Genomic DNA, 19,712 nt, shown 5'->3' on the forward strand with positions numbered 1-19,712 from the left:
TTGATGCACTTATTCCTCATGGAGCAATTTGATAAAAGTCTAAACCTCATGGATCTCTCGAGTATTTTTCTCCTAAACACAAGAAAAAAAATAAAAGAAGAAGAATCTATGAGTTAAAAATTTCTATCATATCCTTTGAATTTGAAGTATGAAAGGGAAACTTGAGGAGTTGAATGTAGTGAGCAAGTGGGCATGGAGGGTGACTTCTGACTTGGGAGTCATAGCACACCTTAAGACATAAAATTAAAACACCATGTGGAAATTTAAGATTATCTATCAACATGTGATACTCGACCATCTAAAAAAAAAAAAAAACATGTGATACTCGACTCACCTTGTCATCTCCATACTCTCATCAAACGTCACCAAATACTTCTTGGAAATCTCTAGTTTAATCCTCAATAATTCAAGAAAATTTAATCCCCTTTTGTCATAGACTTAATTTGCTTATTATAAAACCTTAACGAGCCCGTTAATCTTTAGCTTATTATCATGTCCCTCTTGTGTCTATCTAATAATGATGTGGCTTTTAAAACCACCGCTAAATTTGTGATTAATCGTTATTGAATTTTAATCAAATGGTGATTTTAAAAGCCACAACATTATTAAAGGGACGTGTATGACGTTTAGAACTACTCCATAGGCTAGCTGTCCTTGCAGTCTTTTTTTATTTTTTTTTTTTGCGTATTTTCTCAATAAAGGAATTATGTATTGTCTACCACGTAGAATTATTGGGTCTGCTTTTCACTATATTTTGAACTGATGTGGAGAAAAAGTTAATTAAATTCAAACTTAATTGGCGTTCGTACTGTCTCCTTCATTTTTCCATACTGATGTAAACGGCTAGTATTTAGAAAAACCACTTGTCTATAATTTATTTTGTAATTTGCATATTTATTCTACACCGCCAACGCTGATATATTATGACCAAAAGCAAACGGACGTCACGTGCCAAAAAGACCAATTCGGGCTGCGTTGCTTTAGTTATCATAAACTTTCTAGTAATACCAATATTATATTATATTACATCTTATAAACTGACTTGGCAATTTATATAATATTTATCATGTTAGATATTAAATAATTAAATTAATTTATTAAATTTTTTTGTTTAATTCCTTTTACTATTAAAATAATGCCACATAAACATTGGAGAAAAAATTATACACGTTTGAATGATTTCATGAATGTAAAAATGAGCTTTTAAAAAGAGTAAATAAGTGAGACTTTTCAAGAATTTATGAATTTTTTTTTAGACTTTCAATTTGTAATTATTTTTACTATGATTGAGGGCCTTAATTAGAAACTATTTATTAAATTTTTACCATATTAGAGTCTTAAAATTTGTTTTGAAAATTAATAACCTTTATTATACAATTATTAAGTGAGGGTCTTAATTAAAGAGTATCTTATTAATATTTTACCATATTAGACCCTTAAAATTAATGTTTTTTTGAGCCTTAATTTTTTTTTTTCCCCTTTTTTTAAAAAAATGTGTAATTATTAGTTAGGAGCCTTATTCAATTTGTGGTCTTAGGCAACTACCTAAGTCACCTAAAGCTCGAGCCGCCCATGTACATTGTGATAAAAAAAACATAGAAAAAGACGATATAGCTTTCATTGTCGGTCGGCCCCATAGTACAACTTTAATAAGTAGTAAGACTTGTTCCAGGCCGTGCAGTTGAATATGCTTGCTTAATTTGTTTTTGAAAGTCTTTGTTAGTTCAAAACATCAACTTTCCAACACGTTTGCCCATTGAATCACATGATAAATAGCAATGATCACCTGGTGTTTTGAGGTTAATTTTGGAAGTTGAAAATGAGCTAGCTAGCTAGAGTTATGACAGAAGAGATGGAGACGGCTCCCCATGTTGAGAAGATGCCTCTGAGAAAGGGCGCATGGAGTTCTGAAGAAGATCAGAAGCTGACAGATTATATTAAGCGATTTGGCATTTGGAATTGGAGTCAGATGCCAAAGCCTGCCGGTAGCTAGGAAACTCTCTCATGAATTTGTCATTTGGGTGTTTTTGGATGATGTTTATATATATATATATATATATATATATATATATGATCTGATCATGTACATGCATGATACTTTGATTAACCTTTCTTTCTTTCTTTTTCTTCAGGTCTGGCAAGATCTGGGAAGAGTTGCAGACTCCGTTGGATGAACTACCTGAGGCCAGATATTAAGCGTGGAAACTTCAGCAACGAAGAGGAGGAAACGATACTCAAGTGGCATCAAGTGTTGGGAAACCGGTAAATACTCGTTAAGGTTTTGGATTAAGTGGTGATTAACATTATATACATCAGAATAAAAATCTTGAGTTCCAACCGGTTCGTCGATCAAGAGAATTTCAGTTATTTTTATACTATACTAGGGACAATTTGTACTATTTTCTAGTGATTTTTTCACGGGAAGAAAGTCAAATTCATGGAGTTGAATATATATATAGGATCGGATCCTCTACTAAGTACATAATTATTGTGTTTCTCTTATTTCAGATGGTCTGCAATTGCAACAAAGCTTCCTGGAAGAACAGACAATGAAATAAAAAATTACTGGCACAGTCGCTTGAAAAAGCGTTCCAAGAACAATTTGGCACCAGCAACTGTATCGCATACAGCGAAAGAATCCGATATTGAAGTTAACCAGAACGATTTATCTGGGACTGATCCGAAAGGATCAAACTTGGAACAACTATTCACTGATGAATATGATCTCTCTTCATCAAGCTCTGACCCTGCCGTTGAAACTGACAGAAACCAGAGCACAGTGGAGAATTTTGGTTCATCAAAAACATTTGAAGAACTCCAAAATTTATGGGAGCAGCCATTTTCGTTGGAGGAGTGCTTCTGCATGGTGGAGACAGACCCTGGATTTATGGCTCCAACTGGTGCGGTGTGGCTCCAAGAGCAAATATATCCGCCGTCCATTTCCTATGATGGTACGGGCAATGAGTTTTGGGATGTAATTAAAGTAAACTCCCATGTTTAGTATGTCAGTAAGCATCATAGCATTCGGATCCAGTTGGGGGTGTAATTAGCCGTCGTTGCTGGCGTGCATTAATAACATTAATTTCAACTTATATCGAATGGAAGTACTGATGGTTATAAGCACGTATACCAATTAGCAGGCAAAAATAAAATAATTTTTTTTACAGATATATTTAGCAAGTACTGCTTAAATGATACATATTTTTCATTAGAAAACAAATCTAAGAGGAGAAGAGAGTAGATCCGCCCCCCTACTCTCTCCTCCGATCCTCTCCCTTTTTCTTTCTATTCTCCGCTCCAACTCTTCCCTTCCCATTATGGTTTTTTCTTTCTTTTGTAAGTGTTCTCCAACCAAATCAGCAATTTTAACTTCTTCGCTATGCATCCACCCATCTACTTCCGTGGTGTGCCGTTCATCTCCTCTTTGGCCGCTGCTGTTTGCTGATTGTGTTTTTGCTTCGAATAAAAGTTTTATTCCTTTTAGATCTGCCCTCATGAGAGATCTATGAGATGAATGTTAGTCAGGTGTGAGTGATTATCTCCCACGGTGTGGATAATTCGCTGTGAGTGGTTATCTCTTACGACCGGTATAAATAATTTTTTTAAGATATTTGGCTATCCAGGCTTATCTTAAATCTAATCTGCTCAGATCAGATCAGCTCTTTAATTATTTTTGTATATGAGTTAGCGAAAAATGAAAGTCTTAAATATCACTTTATTGTAAGTATTTTGTTTGTATCTATGACTATAGGCCCTGTTTAATAACCTCCTCCCCTCCTCCTACCCTTATTTTCATCTTTCTCAAAAAAAATCAACTCAAAAGATTTTTAACCTTTTTTACTTTTTATATCACATTAATAATTTTTTATTATTATTTAAATAAAAAAAAACTCACTACAATACAATTTTTTTTTCTTCACTTTTTCATATAAAGTCTTTTTACTTTATATCACATCAATCACTTTTTACTTTCATTCAATAAAAAAATTCTCTCCATAAAGGAAGGGAGGGAGATTACTAAACGGGGTCATGTAATCTCATAGTATGTGTTTATGATTTTACAGAACTTTATGCTTTATAATGTAAAAATTTTATGGTCGTGATCTTTCATCAATAAAATACTAACATCTTTCGTTAAAAAAAAAAAAAAAAACAGATTTTTTTATGGCAACAAAAATGTTCATATGGTGCGGAATTAAAAAGACGGACGAAATTAGCTCATTACCTTGTTCCTGAATGAAGGGAGCACCGGAGGATGAGCTACATGCTAATTAATCGTTGGAAAACATGACCGTGCTTTCATTGAGAGTCGAACTCAAGACCTCCCGCTTACTAAACGGGTGCTCTAACCAACTGAGCTATGAAAGCAGCTGTAGCTCGTTGGTGTCCTCTGAATTTTTGTTTGGTGTCCACGCATTCCTCACCCAGGCGGAATTATACAATTGAAAGTGTTTAGTACTGGGTATTTTTTTTTTTTTTTTTTAAAAAAAATTTATTATTATTATTATTTTTTAAAGGAAAGAGTTAAATGGGGAATCTTTATCACTCCTGATCTCAAATGAAGAAGAAGTAGATAATCTTATAAAAAAAAGAAGGGGTGGACTCTCCAACAATAAATTCAGAACAAACCAAAACAATGCTAAAATATTTATAAGTAGTAGGAAATAGAACAAACAAATGACTCTGTCCTTTCAAGGGGTTGCACAAGGCGGTTTCAAAAGCTAAAGAGGTACAGATTAAGACAAGTCTATCTATACACCCACTTGAGATCAACAACCACCACCCGAAGGAGGCTGAAGTGGTAAAAGTACTGTTAAGGTCCAAATTTGAAACTACAGAAAAGAAAAGTATCAACACAAATTCAAATACAAGAGTATCCCCTAAAATGAGACAATAACCCAAGTAAGATAAAACAACATAAAAACAGTAAAAAAACCCAAAAAATTGCAACAACAGAGGTTGGCATGGTGAAGGGCTCCAATGTGTGAGAAAGATGCGCCAGAGCAACAAATCCAAGCACCGGCGCATGAGAAACACTTGCAGGAAAAACATATCCACGCACCGGCGTGTGGGAGCCATGCACGCCCCAGCGCGTGGACTGTGGATGATGAAGAGGCTGACGACGTTGGGTAGTTGGGGCGCCGGTGAATCCAGTGGAGGGGCTCATGGGAGATAGAAACCGTCGTAGGAACCTCGTTCTAACTTTTAAAAAATGAAATTTAAGAACTACGGCAAAAACGACCACCAATGCGGGGAGGACGGTGGCGAGCATGAGTAGCGCAATGGAGAAGCCAAATCACTGAGGTTGCAATTTCAGGTGGGATAAGTCGTACAAGACGACGAATAAAACCTCATCAAAGGCGAGAAAGACTAGAGAAAACTCTAGTCCAAAAACAACAAAAGCAATAAAAGACATAAAGGAAAGAAGAGAGGAGATGAGGGAAGAGATGTGGTCCTTCCCTCCTCCCTCATCTAGTTGAAACAAGAAGAAGAAAACCAGGTGGGGGTAAAGAGAGAGAACAGAGCTTATTTAAGAACAGTACTGGGTGATATTATTTGTATTAATGAGAGTCTTTTTATCTCTCAACTTCAATCCAATATTCACATTCCAAAATTGGGCCAAAGTGAAAGAATGCCTTGTTTCTACATTTTCTTTGTTGAAGTTCGCCCTATGATTATTAAGACCCAATTAAAACCCATTTTCCCAATTATTTTGGACAAAACACCCAATAAATTTCAGCTTGATTTCAATTGGCGGTAGATCTTTACTTATAATTTTTGTGCCTAACCACATCTGCAAGTCTTGGACGGATTCAAATTGCAAACTGCCTAACACCAATCGATCACTAAAAAAAGGGTGGTTGTTCACTAGGGTTTTTGGCACATATTGATTGATCACTACATTGGGTTGATCGATCGCCTCCTAATGGTGATCAATCACTGATGCACAAAAATGGCCCAAGTGTGAAATTAGGCACTTTTTGTCTATTTTTCATGCAAAATTTTGTTCCTTCTTAATTCCTAATAAAATCCAAATTAAGGATCTCTTCACCTCGGGGTATTATAGACCAAGTCCATCAATTGAGTTTAAAAACTCACTTTTTTTTTTCTTCCTCACAAATATTGCTGGTAATCATGACCAGCTCGAAAAATTTGAAAGCCTAAGGCAACAAATTTAAGTGGCCAGGGCCTTTTTTTATTTATTTATTTATTATATTTAAATATTAATTTTAAGCTTTTATATTCAAGTTTTTTCTAACATCTCATTTTCAATTGATGATATGGCTAATTCGCTTAATCTTTTTTTCTGATATTGTTGATCTTAGATAGAGTTTTATCAATTTTTAAATTTGAAAAACTTTTTCTGCAGAAGCAATTCTAGCAAGTATTGTTAATAAAATTATGTAAGTGATACATGCATTTCGAAAAGAATATAGCATGTCTTTACAATTTAGTACGTCAATTTGAGTACTTCTATTTGTGAAATTTCTTTTAAAAACTTAGGTTATAAAAATAAATCCGAACAATTAAATAAATATCATGTTTGAGAAAACTTTCAAGATTAGGGTTTTTTTTTTTTTTTTAAAAAAAAAAATTATCATCGTCTAATTATTTTAATTTCTTGAAATTAAATAATTTCACTATAATTGGATCCTTAATTAGAGAACTATGAGAAACATTTTTCTATAAACAGGGCCTTACTCTAGATTTTTCATTTTTCTCTCTCTTTAAAGTCTCAATATCTTGTTTATTGAATTTACTCTAGATTCTCCAATTTTCTATAAACAGGGCCGTTACCACATCTGCATGTACACCCCTAATGGTTACTATTTGGGGGCCTTGGTGACCGCCTAAGTGATCTAGTGGAAACGCTGACTATGCTGGCAACAAGATAGGAAGCTAGAATGACTAGTCAAGGGGGAGAGGTTTACTTAGTTTTCATTAATGCTAGTGTTGGCAGAAGTTCTTAATTTAGAATGTTGCAATTTTGACAAAAAGTTTTGGCTTCATTAATGTTGTTTTATTTCTGACACTTATGAGGTTTTTAATGCAATTCATTGATTAGTAATCATTTGTGCTCGAAGTTTCTTGTAATTCTTTGTCTCTAACTCCGAAGAATAATGCTATAAAGAAAACTCATGTCTCTTTAATTCTTTTCAAAATTGATGTGGCCTTTAAAATTATCATTTATTGGGTATTTGGATGTGTAATAGATCACTATTGAACTTTAATCAAATTTTGATTTTAAATGCCATATCTATTTTGGGAGGGCTCAATAAATACATAAGTCATCTTAGCATTACTCAATACCGAATTGTTAACTAACTTTGCCATTACCAGTCTGGAGTGTTACACAAATTTTGATTATTTTGAAAACAATACCTTGCTTGTGAGGATAAGGAGAAGGTTGGAATGAAAAGATACCAAGAAACAGAATAAAGTTAAAAGATGATATTCTAGTTGTAATAAAAACGTTGGAATATTGAGACCAAAAGATAGATCGATGCCACACGCTATTCTTGTTTATACTTTGAACTAGTTGTAAGCTAGACATCATAAAACTTTGACAACAAAGTTTTCAAAAGGGTATACATCATTCATTAAACTCAAATGTAATTGTTTTTTCTTGAATTTTCTTTTAATATCGTATCACATACTTCACTTTATCTCTTTGCTCGTTCAGTACTTTTCTAGAATTTCGTACTGATGTCTTTGTCCCAACAAGATTGTCTTATTATATTCAGAAGAAAAAGAAGAGGTGAAAAGATGATATTCATGGTGGAACAGAGAAAATATGAAATTTGACTAAAACATACTCATACATATTACACACTATTCTCGTTTAGTTATGTTTTGAATTAGTGATGGCTTGTGAGTGTATTTGCTCACAATTTTTTAGTCCCATCCCCTTCAATTTATAATACAATATTAAATTGGATTATCTATGCAAGTGATATTGTGAATCTTTCATGAGTTTAGCCGTGATTTGGGTCTACAAAGTATAATTTTGAATGGTGATTCATTGCAGGTAGTTAATGCGGTAAAGACCAATGAACAAAACTTGAGCCGGCCGGTATGGGCTCCGGAGCTTGCAAATTGGTCATGCAAAGAAAAATGCAAACTTTGCTACGCATGGATTAGCCAAAGCTGCAACCAAACAAGTTATGGATTATGTCTGGATAAAAGAAATTCTTATGTGTATTTATGACATTATAACTTTAATTAGAGCTACATGCTCTATAATCTTAGAGCAATTTTGCTCTAGCTTTCCTTGTATTTGAATGAAAGATTGAAATATTTATTTTTCTTAAAAAATACGGGAGACCGATCGACAGATAAACATAAGTACGTCAAGAAATAAGTTCACATGTACTTTGAGAACTCTTCCCTTTATTCCTTTCCTTCTAGTTTGGGCCAGGTATCACCTTTGAGATTGATTCGAATTCTGCGACAAATGATTAAACCAGAAGTCCCAATTATTTTGGACCAAAAAGATCTATAAATATCCCATATTTGATTTGAGACTGACACATCTCTCTTTCGTTTGTTATTCTTCTTCCAAAACAATGGCGAGTTCTTCGACTCCGGCAACCGTTAATCAGGATAATATGGGAATAAGCAAGCCCACTAACCAAGCTGATCTCGCCAACCAAAGCAAGAACGACAAGGGAAATGACAATGCCAACATGCCGGGCGAAAAGGTATATGCATGCTTCTCATTACCAGCATGAATTTGTTGACTGTGACTTCCAGTGGTTTGTCCAAAATATTTTTGCAAGAACTTGGGGACCTGATCAAATCAGTGTTGCAAATTTCATGCACTTTCAAAAAGATGGATTGGGATCCCTTGCAATTAATGGGAGTACTGCAATTCTCTTTATCTGGACAATTGTTTTGGAATGTACAGCATGATCTCTATATGTCGATCATGTAAAAAATAGACTTTTAAATCTCATTTTTCAAAACACCCTATGACCAAATCGGATGGAGGTGCAACCACCCCAATCTCCTCCGGCCACGCTTAAGTTTTTTTAATAATATACAAGTTGTCAAAATATTCTTACAAGAATTAATGTGTGAAAAGTTTCATAAAAAATGTTTTGAATTTTAAAAAGTGTTTTTATGTTTTGAGTTCTTTCTTAATGCATTTCAAATTATAGAAATCCTAGAGTTCTTAGAATATATATATATATATATATATATATATATATATATATATATATATATATATATGAGAAATTCTGATATTACTAGGAAAAACTAAAAAGAAAAAGAAAAAGAGAATATATAAAATCCTAGTTTCCATTAAACTTTAAAGAAAATAACTTATTCTACATCAAAAATATAGATGCTTTGCATTTGAAAGTTTTGGGCAAAAGTAACGAGCTGATCAAGAAAACATAATGATGCTTTAATTGATAGTCAAACACTAATTCCCATTCACTAAGCGGGTACTCTAATTAATTTAGCTATGAAAGCAACAAATGATCGAATACCTAAAGTATATATTATAAGGAAGAAATGCTTTGGTTGGTGCGGAAAAAAGTTTTTTATATAATGGAAGATAAATTATTTTTTAGTCTAAATTAAATTCTAGAGTACGCACGTATATCACAGTGTAAATAATATCATAATATTTAAACCTTGATTATCAAATCATGGTGTGGACCAACCGGGCCAACTAACCTCTTCCATGGCATTAGTTGACCTCTAGTGCCATAATTACTCCCAACAACATGTACTTTGGGAACTCTTCCTTTTATTCCTTCACTTTCATTTTGGGTCAAGTATCACCTTTGTACAATTAAATGGCTTTAACTTGAGATTTGGATTCCGTGACAAAGATTAAACCAGAAGTCCCAATTATTATTTTGGACCAAAAGATCTATAAATATCCTAGATTTGTTTTGATACTAACACCTCTCTCTTCCGCTTGTTATTCTTTTTCCAAAACAATGGCGAGTTCATCCAGGCAACCATTATTCAGGATAATAAGGAAAAAAGCAAGGCCACTAACCCAAATCCTGCAGACCAAAGCAGGAGCGTCAAGGGAAATGATAATGCCAACGTGTCGGGCCAAAAGGTATGCATGCTCACAGCCTGTTTTAGGATAGCGGGTGATTAACTAGTTTGCTTGAACGCGTGGCCCTTCAAGCCATGCATATTATGGCAAGCAAGCATTTTTGCATCTCTTGCAAGATATGATAAAAGTTCAAGTTTAGAGATAACGTGTCAATTAATTAGAACAATTTCATATCATCTTTCATAAGATATTATTCAAGATATATGAGAAAACATAAAGATCTAGATCATGTAACAAAACCATTTTATTCTGTCTTTTGTTTTATGTTTTCAAGTCAAATATTATTAACAAATAATCTGAAACATATCTAACACTAGTTAATGTTGTTACAACCCCATTAAACACCCTAAATTTATGGTACAAATTCCAATGAACTTACACCTAGCATCATTATCCATTAAAACAATACCAATATTAAAAGAATCAAACGTATCAAACCATTGCCTATTTTGAACACATACAATATGAGCAAGCATAATATAAAACCCAAAAATCTATGAGAGACTCTGTGTCTATAGAAACTGAGAGAAGATCTACGCTAACCTCATTGTCATTGGACTCGTTATTGATAGCACTGGCTGAATCTGCAGAACTTTTCTGATTATTTTCTCCTCCAAGTTTTATTTCATTCTACAAAATCTTATGTAGTGCATTTTCTTATAACAATACTATCACTCTACATTTTTTGCATCTGATTGAGATTTTGCATCCTTTGTTGTTCGGGACTTTGACCGAGACTGCTTATTTGTTGTTCTTCCCTTTAGAGTTATCACTTTTGGTCCCATCATCCTGATCATTGATATGTTTTCTTCTCATCTCATGTGATAAGAGAGCTCCAGTAACCTCTTCTGATAGGAACCGGTCCCTTAGAGTTAGAAGCCTAATCAACTTCACTTGGGTGAAGCATCCAATCCACGTGATCCTTATCAACTAGTAGATAGGTAGCTAGATAATTATGTTATCTTTGGTTGTTTAGCAAATGTTTATCAAGTCTATGAGTCATCAAGTCAGGTTAGTTTGTTATTAGATTAGTAGGAGTCTATTATTTCTAATAGATTAGTTTGAGTGGATGTTTATCACCACTTGATTGAGTTGTAGTAGGAATGTTCTGAACTGTGGTTCAATCCTACAATGCTATGTTATCTATTTAAAGAATGGAAGTCATAAATAAAAGAGAAGAAAAAGAAATAGACTTTTGTCTTGTGGTTTGTTTCCAAACCTTAATTGGATTCACTTGGGGTCTATTTCCAGCCATTAATTGGAGTTCATTATCAACATATTTTCCATTCCATTTTCACATTCCTCCATTATTCAACCATTCCACCAGAAAACACCTATCAATTGGTATCAGAGCCATGTCGACCCAAAATGACCGCATTGAGAAGTTGGAGATCGACGTGCATGAGATTCGTGGGTCTTAAAGAATGGAAGTCATAAATAAAAGGGAAGGAAAAAAAAAAAAGACTTTTGTCTTGTGGTTTGTTTCCAAACCCTAATTGGATTCACTTGGGGTCTGTCTCCAGCCATTAATTGGAGTTCATTATCAACATATTTTCCTATCCATTTTCACATTCCTCCATTATTCAACCATTCCATCAGAAAGCGCCTATCAATTGGTATCAGAGCCATGTCGACCCAAAAGGACCGCATTGAGAAGTTGGAGACCGACGTGCATGAGATCCGTGGGTCTATGCAGAATATGGAGCGCTCGTTGAATGCGTCTATGCAGAATCTAGAACACTCGTTGAAGGAAATCTCTGATCGATCAGCAAAGGAGAAGGAGAGCTATGAACGGTCAATGCAGATGAGCATTACCTGATCAGTACAGGAGGCTTTGGCCACCTTTGCAAAGAAGCAGGGGGAGCCACCATACCGTCCAGAGAAGGAGGATAATGAGGATAGCTCTAACTCACGGTTTAGTCATGCACAATCGTGACCACCGGGGAAACGGGCATTATTTTTGGCCTATGAAGATGGAATTTCCAAAGTTCCATGGAGAAGATCCTATTATTTGGTTGGACCGAGTTGCTCAATTCTTTGAGTATCAGTCTACGTCAGAAGAGCAAAAAGTCACATTGACGTCGTTCTACTTGGAAGGCAAGGCAAACCAGTGGCGGCAATGGTTAAAAAAGGTTTACCAGGCTGAAAACCAGCAGATTACTTGGCCTATTCTTGAGAGGGAATTGCTAGCTAGGTTTGGCCCAACAGAATATGAGGATTACGACGAAGCTCTATCCCGAGTCAAACAGAAGGGAACCTTGAGAGAGTATCAACAGGAGTTCGAAAAACTGGCCAACCGTGTGGTTGGATAGCCACAAAAAGCACTAATCAGGACGTTCTTAGGCGGGTTGAAGGCTAATATTTCAAATGATGTTCGTAAGTTCAAGCCTCGCACATTCCGTGAGACCATTGAATTCGCACGAATGTGGGAGGATGAGTTGACCCGCTCAAAAAGGAGGCCATCATGGGAAAGCAATATCACTACGACAATAAGTTCTAAAGCTCTAGGTTCTCAAACCTCTGTCAAAAAACTTTCATGGGAGGAAATGCAGAAAAGAAGGGTACAAGGATTATGTTTCAACTGCAATGAGAGGTTCACGCCGGGACATCGTTGTGCAGTCCCACATGTTTTCATTATTGAAGCTGATCTAGATGACGTGGAGCTTGAAAATGTTGAAGAGGCAGACGGAGATGAGAGAACTTGACCTTGAGGACAAGGATTGTGTTCAAGGAGGGGCAATTGATAGGAACCGGTCCCTTAGAGTTAGAAGCCTAATCAACTTCACTTAGGTGAAGTATCCAATCCACGTGATCCTTATCAATTAATAGATAGGTAACTAGATAATTATGTTATCTTTATCATTATGTTGGGTGGACTACACTTATCTTTATCTTTGGTTGTTTAGCAAATGTTTATCAAGTCTATTAGTCATCAAGTCAAGTTAGTTTGTTATTAGATTATTAGGAGTCTATTATTTCTAATAGATTAGTTTGAGTGGATGCTTATCACCACTTGATTGAGTTGTAGTAGGAATGTTCTAAGTTGTGGTTCAATCCTACAATGCTATGTTATCTATTTAAAGAACGGAAGTCATAAATAAAAAGGAAGAAAAAGAAATAGACTTTTGTCTTGTGGTTTGTTTCCAAACCCTAATTGGATTCACTTGGAGTCTGTCTCCAACCATTAATTGGAGTTCATTATCAACATATTTTTCATTCCATATTCACATTCCTTCATTATTCAACCATTCCATCAGAAAGCGCCTATCATCTTCCAACTCCAATTTCTTTCTCATACATTAATGTTGTAACCAGGTGATCATACAAAGGAAGAAGTGATGCCAGTAGAAATATCGTTTTATCTTCTTATTCAATCTCCACTCCAAAGTTTAACAATTATATTCAACACGTTAAACTACTTGTTGAGGTACTAAAGCAGATTTGTATTTTTTTCTATCTATAAATCATATTACTACTTCTTCATATACAAATTATTCCTCAAAATTTTCTCCACGTGCATATTCTACTTTTTGTCAAATTGTCTTTACTTTTTCTTTATCAATCACATAGCAATAACTTCATCTGACAAATTAAGTTAGATCGCATTAACAACCTTGGCATCTATCAATCTATCTCTTCCCACTCATCATTGTCTATCTTTTGGAGTTTCTTCACATTTTGCAAAAACACCTTATAAACTCCATGCTGAATTAAAAGATATGTCATCCTTCTTTGCTAAAGAGAAAATTCTTCTTTCCATTGGATTTCTCAACTTTATACTTCATACTCACCATACATACCATAATTGTCATCTTGAATACAAAACTTGAATCTAATACAACTACTTATTGTGCAATAAGCCACAATTATGGTAAATAAAACAAAACAATCACACAAAAAAAGACTAAGATTTACGTATTTCTCTTAATATGAAAAACATTCATTGACGGAAGTGATTACAAAGAAATTCACTCAAAGATAGAACCCAAAATAAAGAAAAAGGGATAAAAGATAAATGCATTTTTGGTCATTGTAGCTTGGGGTTTTGAAAAATAGCTCATTGAGTTTTAAAATGTGATTAATCACTCCCTAAGGTAAGCAAAATAAAAACAAAACAACAAACAACAAAAACACAAATTAGTTCGTACGTACAGTTTAAAAATTTGACAGAATTCGTTAGGTGCCATATCAGCCAGTGACGGAGGAAGGGGGGGCTGGCCGTGGCCATGCCCCCCCCAATTTCTAAAAAAAAAAAAAAAAAAAATTGAAGTTTGAAAAATGGGCTCAGTTCACACCTGTATCTTTCGATGCGACCACATCTTCGGCAATCAGTTCATGTGCGACTTCCAATGCGACCGACTAAAAGATCCATAGCACTCCTTGCTGATTCTAGACGAAGAAGACTAAAATTTAGACCTGCCCATATAAGGACTCTCCAAGACCGTGGTGGATGAAGACAATTTTGTATCTGAGACATCAGCCTTGGAGGAAGCTCCAAGCACTTGGTGGCAAAGATGTCAGAGACAGTGGTGAGAGCGGTGCAAGGCCTGGGCTTGCCTGGTTCTTCTTCCCAATGAAATGGGACCGAGGCTGAGCTATGGAGTGGCGGGGTTAGCATGCTGGAAGGCTCCGTTGACTGCATCAGTGGGACTGAGAAGAGTGGTAGCTTGGGTGTCCCACTACCTCTGCTACGCTTCCCATCTCTCTCTCTCTCTCTTCAGTTTAGGTGCTTTGCTTTCTGATGTTGCATAGACTTTGGACAATCAAGGAGGAAAGTTTATTTTTGGCTCCCTCCCATTAAAATTTTGACTCAGTCCGAATTATATATATATATATATATATATATATATATATATATATATATATATATATATAATCCCTACTTAAAATAAAAATAAAAATAAATAACATTTGGCTCCCTCTCATTAAAATGTTTGGCTCCGTCTATGATATCAGCACCAATAAGAATATATGTGATACATGTCTTGAAAAATAAAAAATTACAAAATTAAAAAAAAAAAACTAAATTAATATATATATATATATATACTCCGACATCTAATGCATGTTGGACGCAAATATTCTGTCAACCGTTTCTAAAGATTGAGATCGTTTTAGAACTCTTTCATGTGGGTTGTCGGACCACCCTGCGTTTTACTATTATTATTATTATTATTTAATTGCAAGTAACATGTATTACATTATAATGGTGCTGATGTAATACACTAATAGATTCGGTCAACTTTTTTAATGACATGAATCTATTTGTCTTTTGTGTCTTACCATATCAAGTGATATATTGTTGGCTGTTTAAAACTTACAAAGTTATTTGTCACATAAATTAAAAATAAATTTATTATCCCAAGTAAAAAAATTCTTAGAAACCGAAATTCTAATGCACCCAAGTCTCACTATCAATGATAGCGAACATTTGTAACAATTCAAGCCATATATACTCACGTGAACATTTTTAAAGTAATTTGAACTCTTTAAAAAAGTCTTAATTCTTTGGGAATTGGCACTAATCTGAATTCATTTATACAGCCAGGATTCGATTCTGAATCAAAGTCTTCTCCGACGGTTTTGGACATATGCAAGGACACTATCCCCGCTGTTATGGAAAGCCTGGAGACCCTGGCCCAATCCAAGGATATTGATAAGAGCACGGGCGATCTAGCCAATAAGTTAAGGAATGATCTGACTTACATAAGAAATTCCCTCAAGTTGGAGGACAATTCCAACACCTTAGAGCAACGAATCAAGAAATTCGAGGCACATTCCAATGTCCTCGTTGACGCTCTTAAACAGGGAAGCGAATTCGAAGATTCGGTAACTAAGCGTCAAGCTGAAGGCAAACAACTCCAAGACAAGCTTAAATTACTCAATAAGGTTGTCAAAATGCTGAAGCACCAGATCTCCTCGTCGAAAAAATTGTCGCCCACAGACTCCGAAACTTGGTACAAGGATATTGATATCAACGAGTTTCATTACAGCCAGGTGCTTGATATATTGCCTGTCCTACATGTTGACAAGGAATTTGGGAATAGCTTGGCTTTCCGAGACTTCCGGTTAGTATATGATAAATTGCCTGACTCCAGAATAAAGTTGTGCTTGCTGTGTTTTGCTTTAATTCCGGAAAATGAGATTGTGAAGAAGAGGTTTATGACATATTGGTGGGTTGGAGAAGGATTTATTAGCCCACAGGGTGAGAAAGCTGATGATGGAACCGACACCTTCTTGTCGGTTGAGGAAGTTGCTGATAGAATCTTCAAAGAGCTGGCGAACAAGGACTGCATTGAGCCCGTAAATGAGAAGCACAGGTTTGTCGTGGACAGTTATAAGATGAATCCTTTTATCCGTTCGGCGGTGATTTTGCTTGCCAAAGAAGCTAGGTTCTTTGATTTTGATGACAAAAAAGGGAATCCCAGTGCCAATTTTAAGACGTCTTACCGGGCATGTTTAGTCAATGGATTTTCTCAGGAGTTGGTGAAAAGTGGATCTGAATCGGATACAGAGAAACTGCAAGTAATATTCAACGTCAATGAGCCTTATCCTGATGTTTTCAATTTGGAGTGGTTCTCAAAGTTCAAGAATGTCAAGGTTCTTTATCTGGGAAGGTGGCAGACCTCAGCTAAGCATCATATTGAAGTAGAGAGCACTGACTTCTTGGCAGGGTTGAAAAGTACGAAACTTTTAAGGTTTCTCAGCCTTCAAGGAGTTTCTAGAATTACGAAGCTTCCTCATTTCGTGTGTAAGCTCTCAAATTTGATGATCTTGGATCTTAGAGCGTGTCACAATCTAGATGCACTTCCAGATTGGATAGGCGCACTCAGGAAGCTGACACACTTGGATATATCTGAATGTTACCTGCTAGATTACATGCCCAAAGGGATTTGTGATCTCTCTGAACTCCAGGTCCTTAAAGGGTTTGTAATCAGTAACGGGAACTCATCACGTAAAAATTGTACTCTTGTTGATTTGGTAAAATTGCATAAGCTAAGGAAATTGAGCATCTACATAAACACCAGAGATCTAGATGTGTGCCCTCTCCTAGAATTTAACGCGCTTCAAAAGCTGACAATTACTTGGGGAGCGGGAGCTTTTGATCAAACCAAAGCAGAAAAAAACAAGGGTGGAGCACAACCAATTATGACTGCAACCACCCCAACTCCGAAGAACAGTGGGGGTAACAAAAATCAAGACAAGGGTGTGCCACAATCAAAGGCAGCAACCACCGAGAGTCCACAAATGAGCGAAGATGCGGTAAAGCAAGAAGATGGTGTAGCACAGCCAATGGCAGAAAGCTCCATGAATCCAGAGAATGGTGGAGATAATAGAAAGCAAGACAGGGGTTCAGGACAACCAATATCAGCAACCACCACGAGTTCAAAGAACGTTGGAGATAAGAAAACTCAAGACCTGGGTGTGGCACAACCAATGTCAGTTACCACCACGAGTTCAAATATAGTTGGAGATAAGAAAACACAAGACGTGGGTGTGGCACAACCAATTGCAGCAACCGCCAAGAGTCAACATGTGAGTGAAGATGAGAGAAAGCAAAACAAGGGTCTAGCACAACCAAAGACTGCAACCACCACAACTCCAAAGAACTGTTGGGGTAACAAAAAACAAGACAAGGCTGTAGCACACCCAATGACAGATAGAGTTTTTAAGAAACTAGAGAAATTGGATTTGAAGTGTTACCCTTTTATGACAGCACCCAATTGGTTGCTGCATAAAAAACTTCCGAAGCTAGAGAAACTCTACATCAGAGGAGGGTACCTCCAAAATCTAAGTCTAGTTCAGGATCAGAATGACAAGTGGCCGAATGTTAAGGTACTACGCCTTAAGTTCTTGAGTGACTTTAAAATGGATTGGAAAAAGCTCCGGTCATCATTTCCAGATTTGAGTTACTTGGAGATATTCGAATGCCCTAAACTTACTTACGTTCCGTGTAATGAGAAGGGAGTTATAAGGTTAAGGCCATGAATTGAAAGATGGAATAAGAGCAGTTGCGAGACATAACATTATGCATTCACTCGGTTACTCCTCTCAAGATGACTCAGACTATTAAAAGTTTGTCATGTTTCTAGCCCAGTCGTGAATTTAATTATGTTTCATGTGTACTTTTGTGCATTTCAATAAATTGCAATAATGTTCTTGTATATCTCCATGACTCCTTCCCTACTCATTTGGATCTAGATGCCAAGGTTGTTCCAGTAGAGCATGTGGCTTTCTTTTTTTTTTTCTTTTTTTTTGGATAATTGCACCATTAGTCATTGTGGTATGTCATAATTATTTTTAACTCCCTATGATTTAAAAAGTTCATTGGAGGTCCTTGTGGCAAGCAATAATTACAAATCGATCACTGACGTCAATTCCATTAAAATTTTTGACAGATTCTGTTAAATGCCACGTCAGCACCACGTTAAACCAATAAGAATGCAACACGTATTAATCTTAATAAAAAAATAAACTTATTTTTTAAAAAAAAAATTAAAAAGAAAAAAAAAAAACAAAAACAAAAAAGCGCGCCACCCCCAATGGCTTGGGGGTGGCCCCGTGGACCAACTAGGGGTGGCCAGGCTTTTTTGTTTTTTTTTTTTTTTTTTTTGAATTTTAATTATTTTTTTTTTTTGAAAAAAAATAAGTTTATTTATTTATTTTTTAATAATTTTTTTTATTAAGATGGACACGTGTCACATTCTTATTGATTTGACATGGCATTTAACAGAATCTGTCAAAAATTTTAACGGAATTGGACGCCAGGGATAGATTTGTAATTATTGTTTACCACAAGGACCTCCTATGAACTTTTTAAACAATAGGAAGTGAAAAATAATTATGGCATACTACAGGGACCAATGATGCAATTATCCGTTTTTTTTTTTTTTTGAAAAAAAAAAAGAGTAATGTTATGTAACATATTTTTATCTTATAATTATTTTTATCCTTACATAATTTTTTAAACCAAGACTGATCCAAAGGTTGGTAAAAATTATCATATCAGCATTCTGAGATAGTTGTGAGATAAAAATATAATTTCTAACATTAGTCTTAAAGAAGAATATATAGAGTAATGTTATACACCATGTTGGTGTGAGTGAATAGTGAGCATGCCAATGATGTGGCATGGTCCCAACCATGCCACATCAGCCTATTTAAAAAAATAATAAAAAACAAAAAACAAAAACTGAAATTGAAACTTAATTTTGAGCTCGTCAAAACATAACTCCTCCCCCCCAAAATTTCATCCCTTTCCATTAAAGCTGCAGCAACCAAGAATAAAATTCACCACAAACCCAAAATATCCCTCCCCCCACCGTGCGTTCAACAACCAGCTCTACCAATTTCAGAAGCTCGCCGCTCGTTTGATGTGCGGACAAGGAATCATTTAGATATGAGACACCCCCTTGACTCTAAAGGTGAACGTAAAGGAAATATAGAGCTTCATATCTCCACTTTGTGTTATTTAGGGCTCGATTGGGTGTTAGATTTTTTTATTTATTTTTTATTTTTTGTATTATTTCTTACTATTCTTTACTCTATTCAAAATTACGAATACCGAAAAATTTTGTTTTTTGAAATTATATTTGGATGGTTTAGAGAACCTGAGATAAAATTAGAA

General features: G+C 35.4%; 2 protein-coding genes and 1 non-coding gene across 4 annotated transcripts; 2 read left to right on the forward strand and 1 right to left on the reverse strand.

Moving 5' to 3' along the window:
- The first annotated feature begins 1,706 nt into the window (after positions 1–1,706).
- Positions 1,707–3,384, forward strand: LOC133869454 (transcription factor MYB13-like). Its single transcript, XM_062306457.1, has 3 exons — positions 1,707–1,985; positions 2,133–2,262; positions 2,509–3,384. Exons 1-3 carry the CDS (start codon positions 1,841–1,843, stop codon positions 2,999–3,001), a joined length of 768 nt encoding a protein of 255 aa, XP_062162441.1. The 5' UTR covers positions 1,707–1,840; the 3' UTR covers positions 3,002–3,384.
- A 910-nt stretch (positions 3,385–4,294) lies between these two features.
- On the reverse strand, positions 4,295–4,368 carry TRNAT-AGU (transfer RNA threonine (anticodon AGU)). The gene has a single exon. It is a non-coding gene; the product is annotated as a tRNA-Thr (tRNA).
- A 4,188-nt stretch (positions 4,369–8,556) lies between these two features.
- LOC133867853 (uncharacterized) lies at positions 8,557–18,346 on the forward strand. Of its 2 annotated transcripts, XM_062304616.1 has the most exons (3): positions 8,557–8,702; positions 9,974–10,084; positions 15,629–18,346. In XM_062304616.1, exons 1-3 carry the CDS (start codon positions 8,568–8,570, stop codon positions 18,071–18,073), a joined length of 2,691 nt encoding a protein of 896 aa, XP_062160600.1. In that variant the 5' UTR covers positions 8,557–8,567; the 3' UTR covers positions 18,074–18,346. The 2 variants fall into 2 exon arrangements, with proteins under 2 accessions (XP_062160600.1, XP_062160601.1); XM_062304617.1 differs by lacking the exon at positions 9,974–10,084.
- The last annotated feature ends 1,366 nt before the right edge of the window (positions 18,347–19,712 follow it).

The sequence above is a fragment of the Alnus glutinosa genome, chromosome 5 (assembly GCF_958979055.1).
Source record: "Alnus glutinosa chromosome 5, dhAlnGlut1.1, whole genome shotgun sequence".
NCBI lineage: Eukaryota > Viridiplantae > Streptophyta > Magnoliopsida > Fagales > Betulaceae > Alnus > Alnus glutinosa.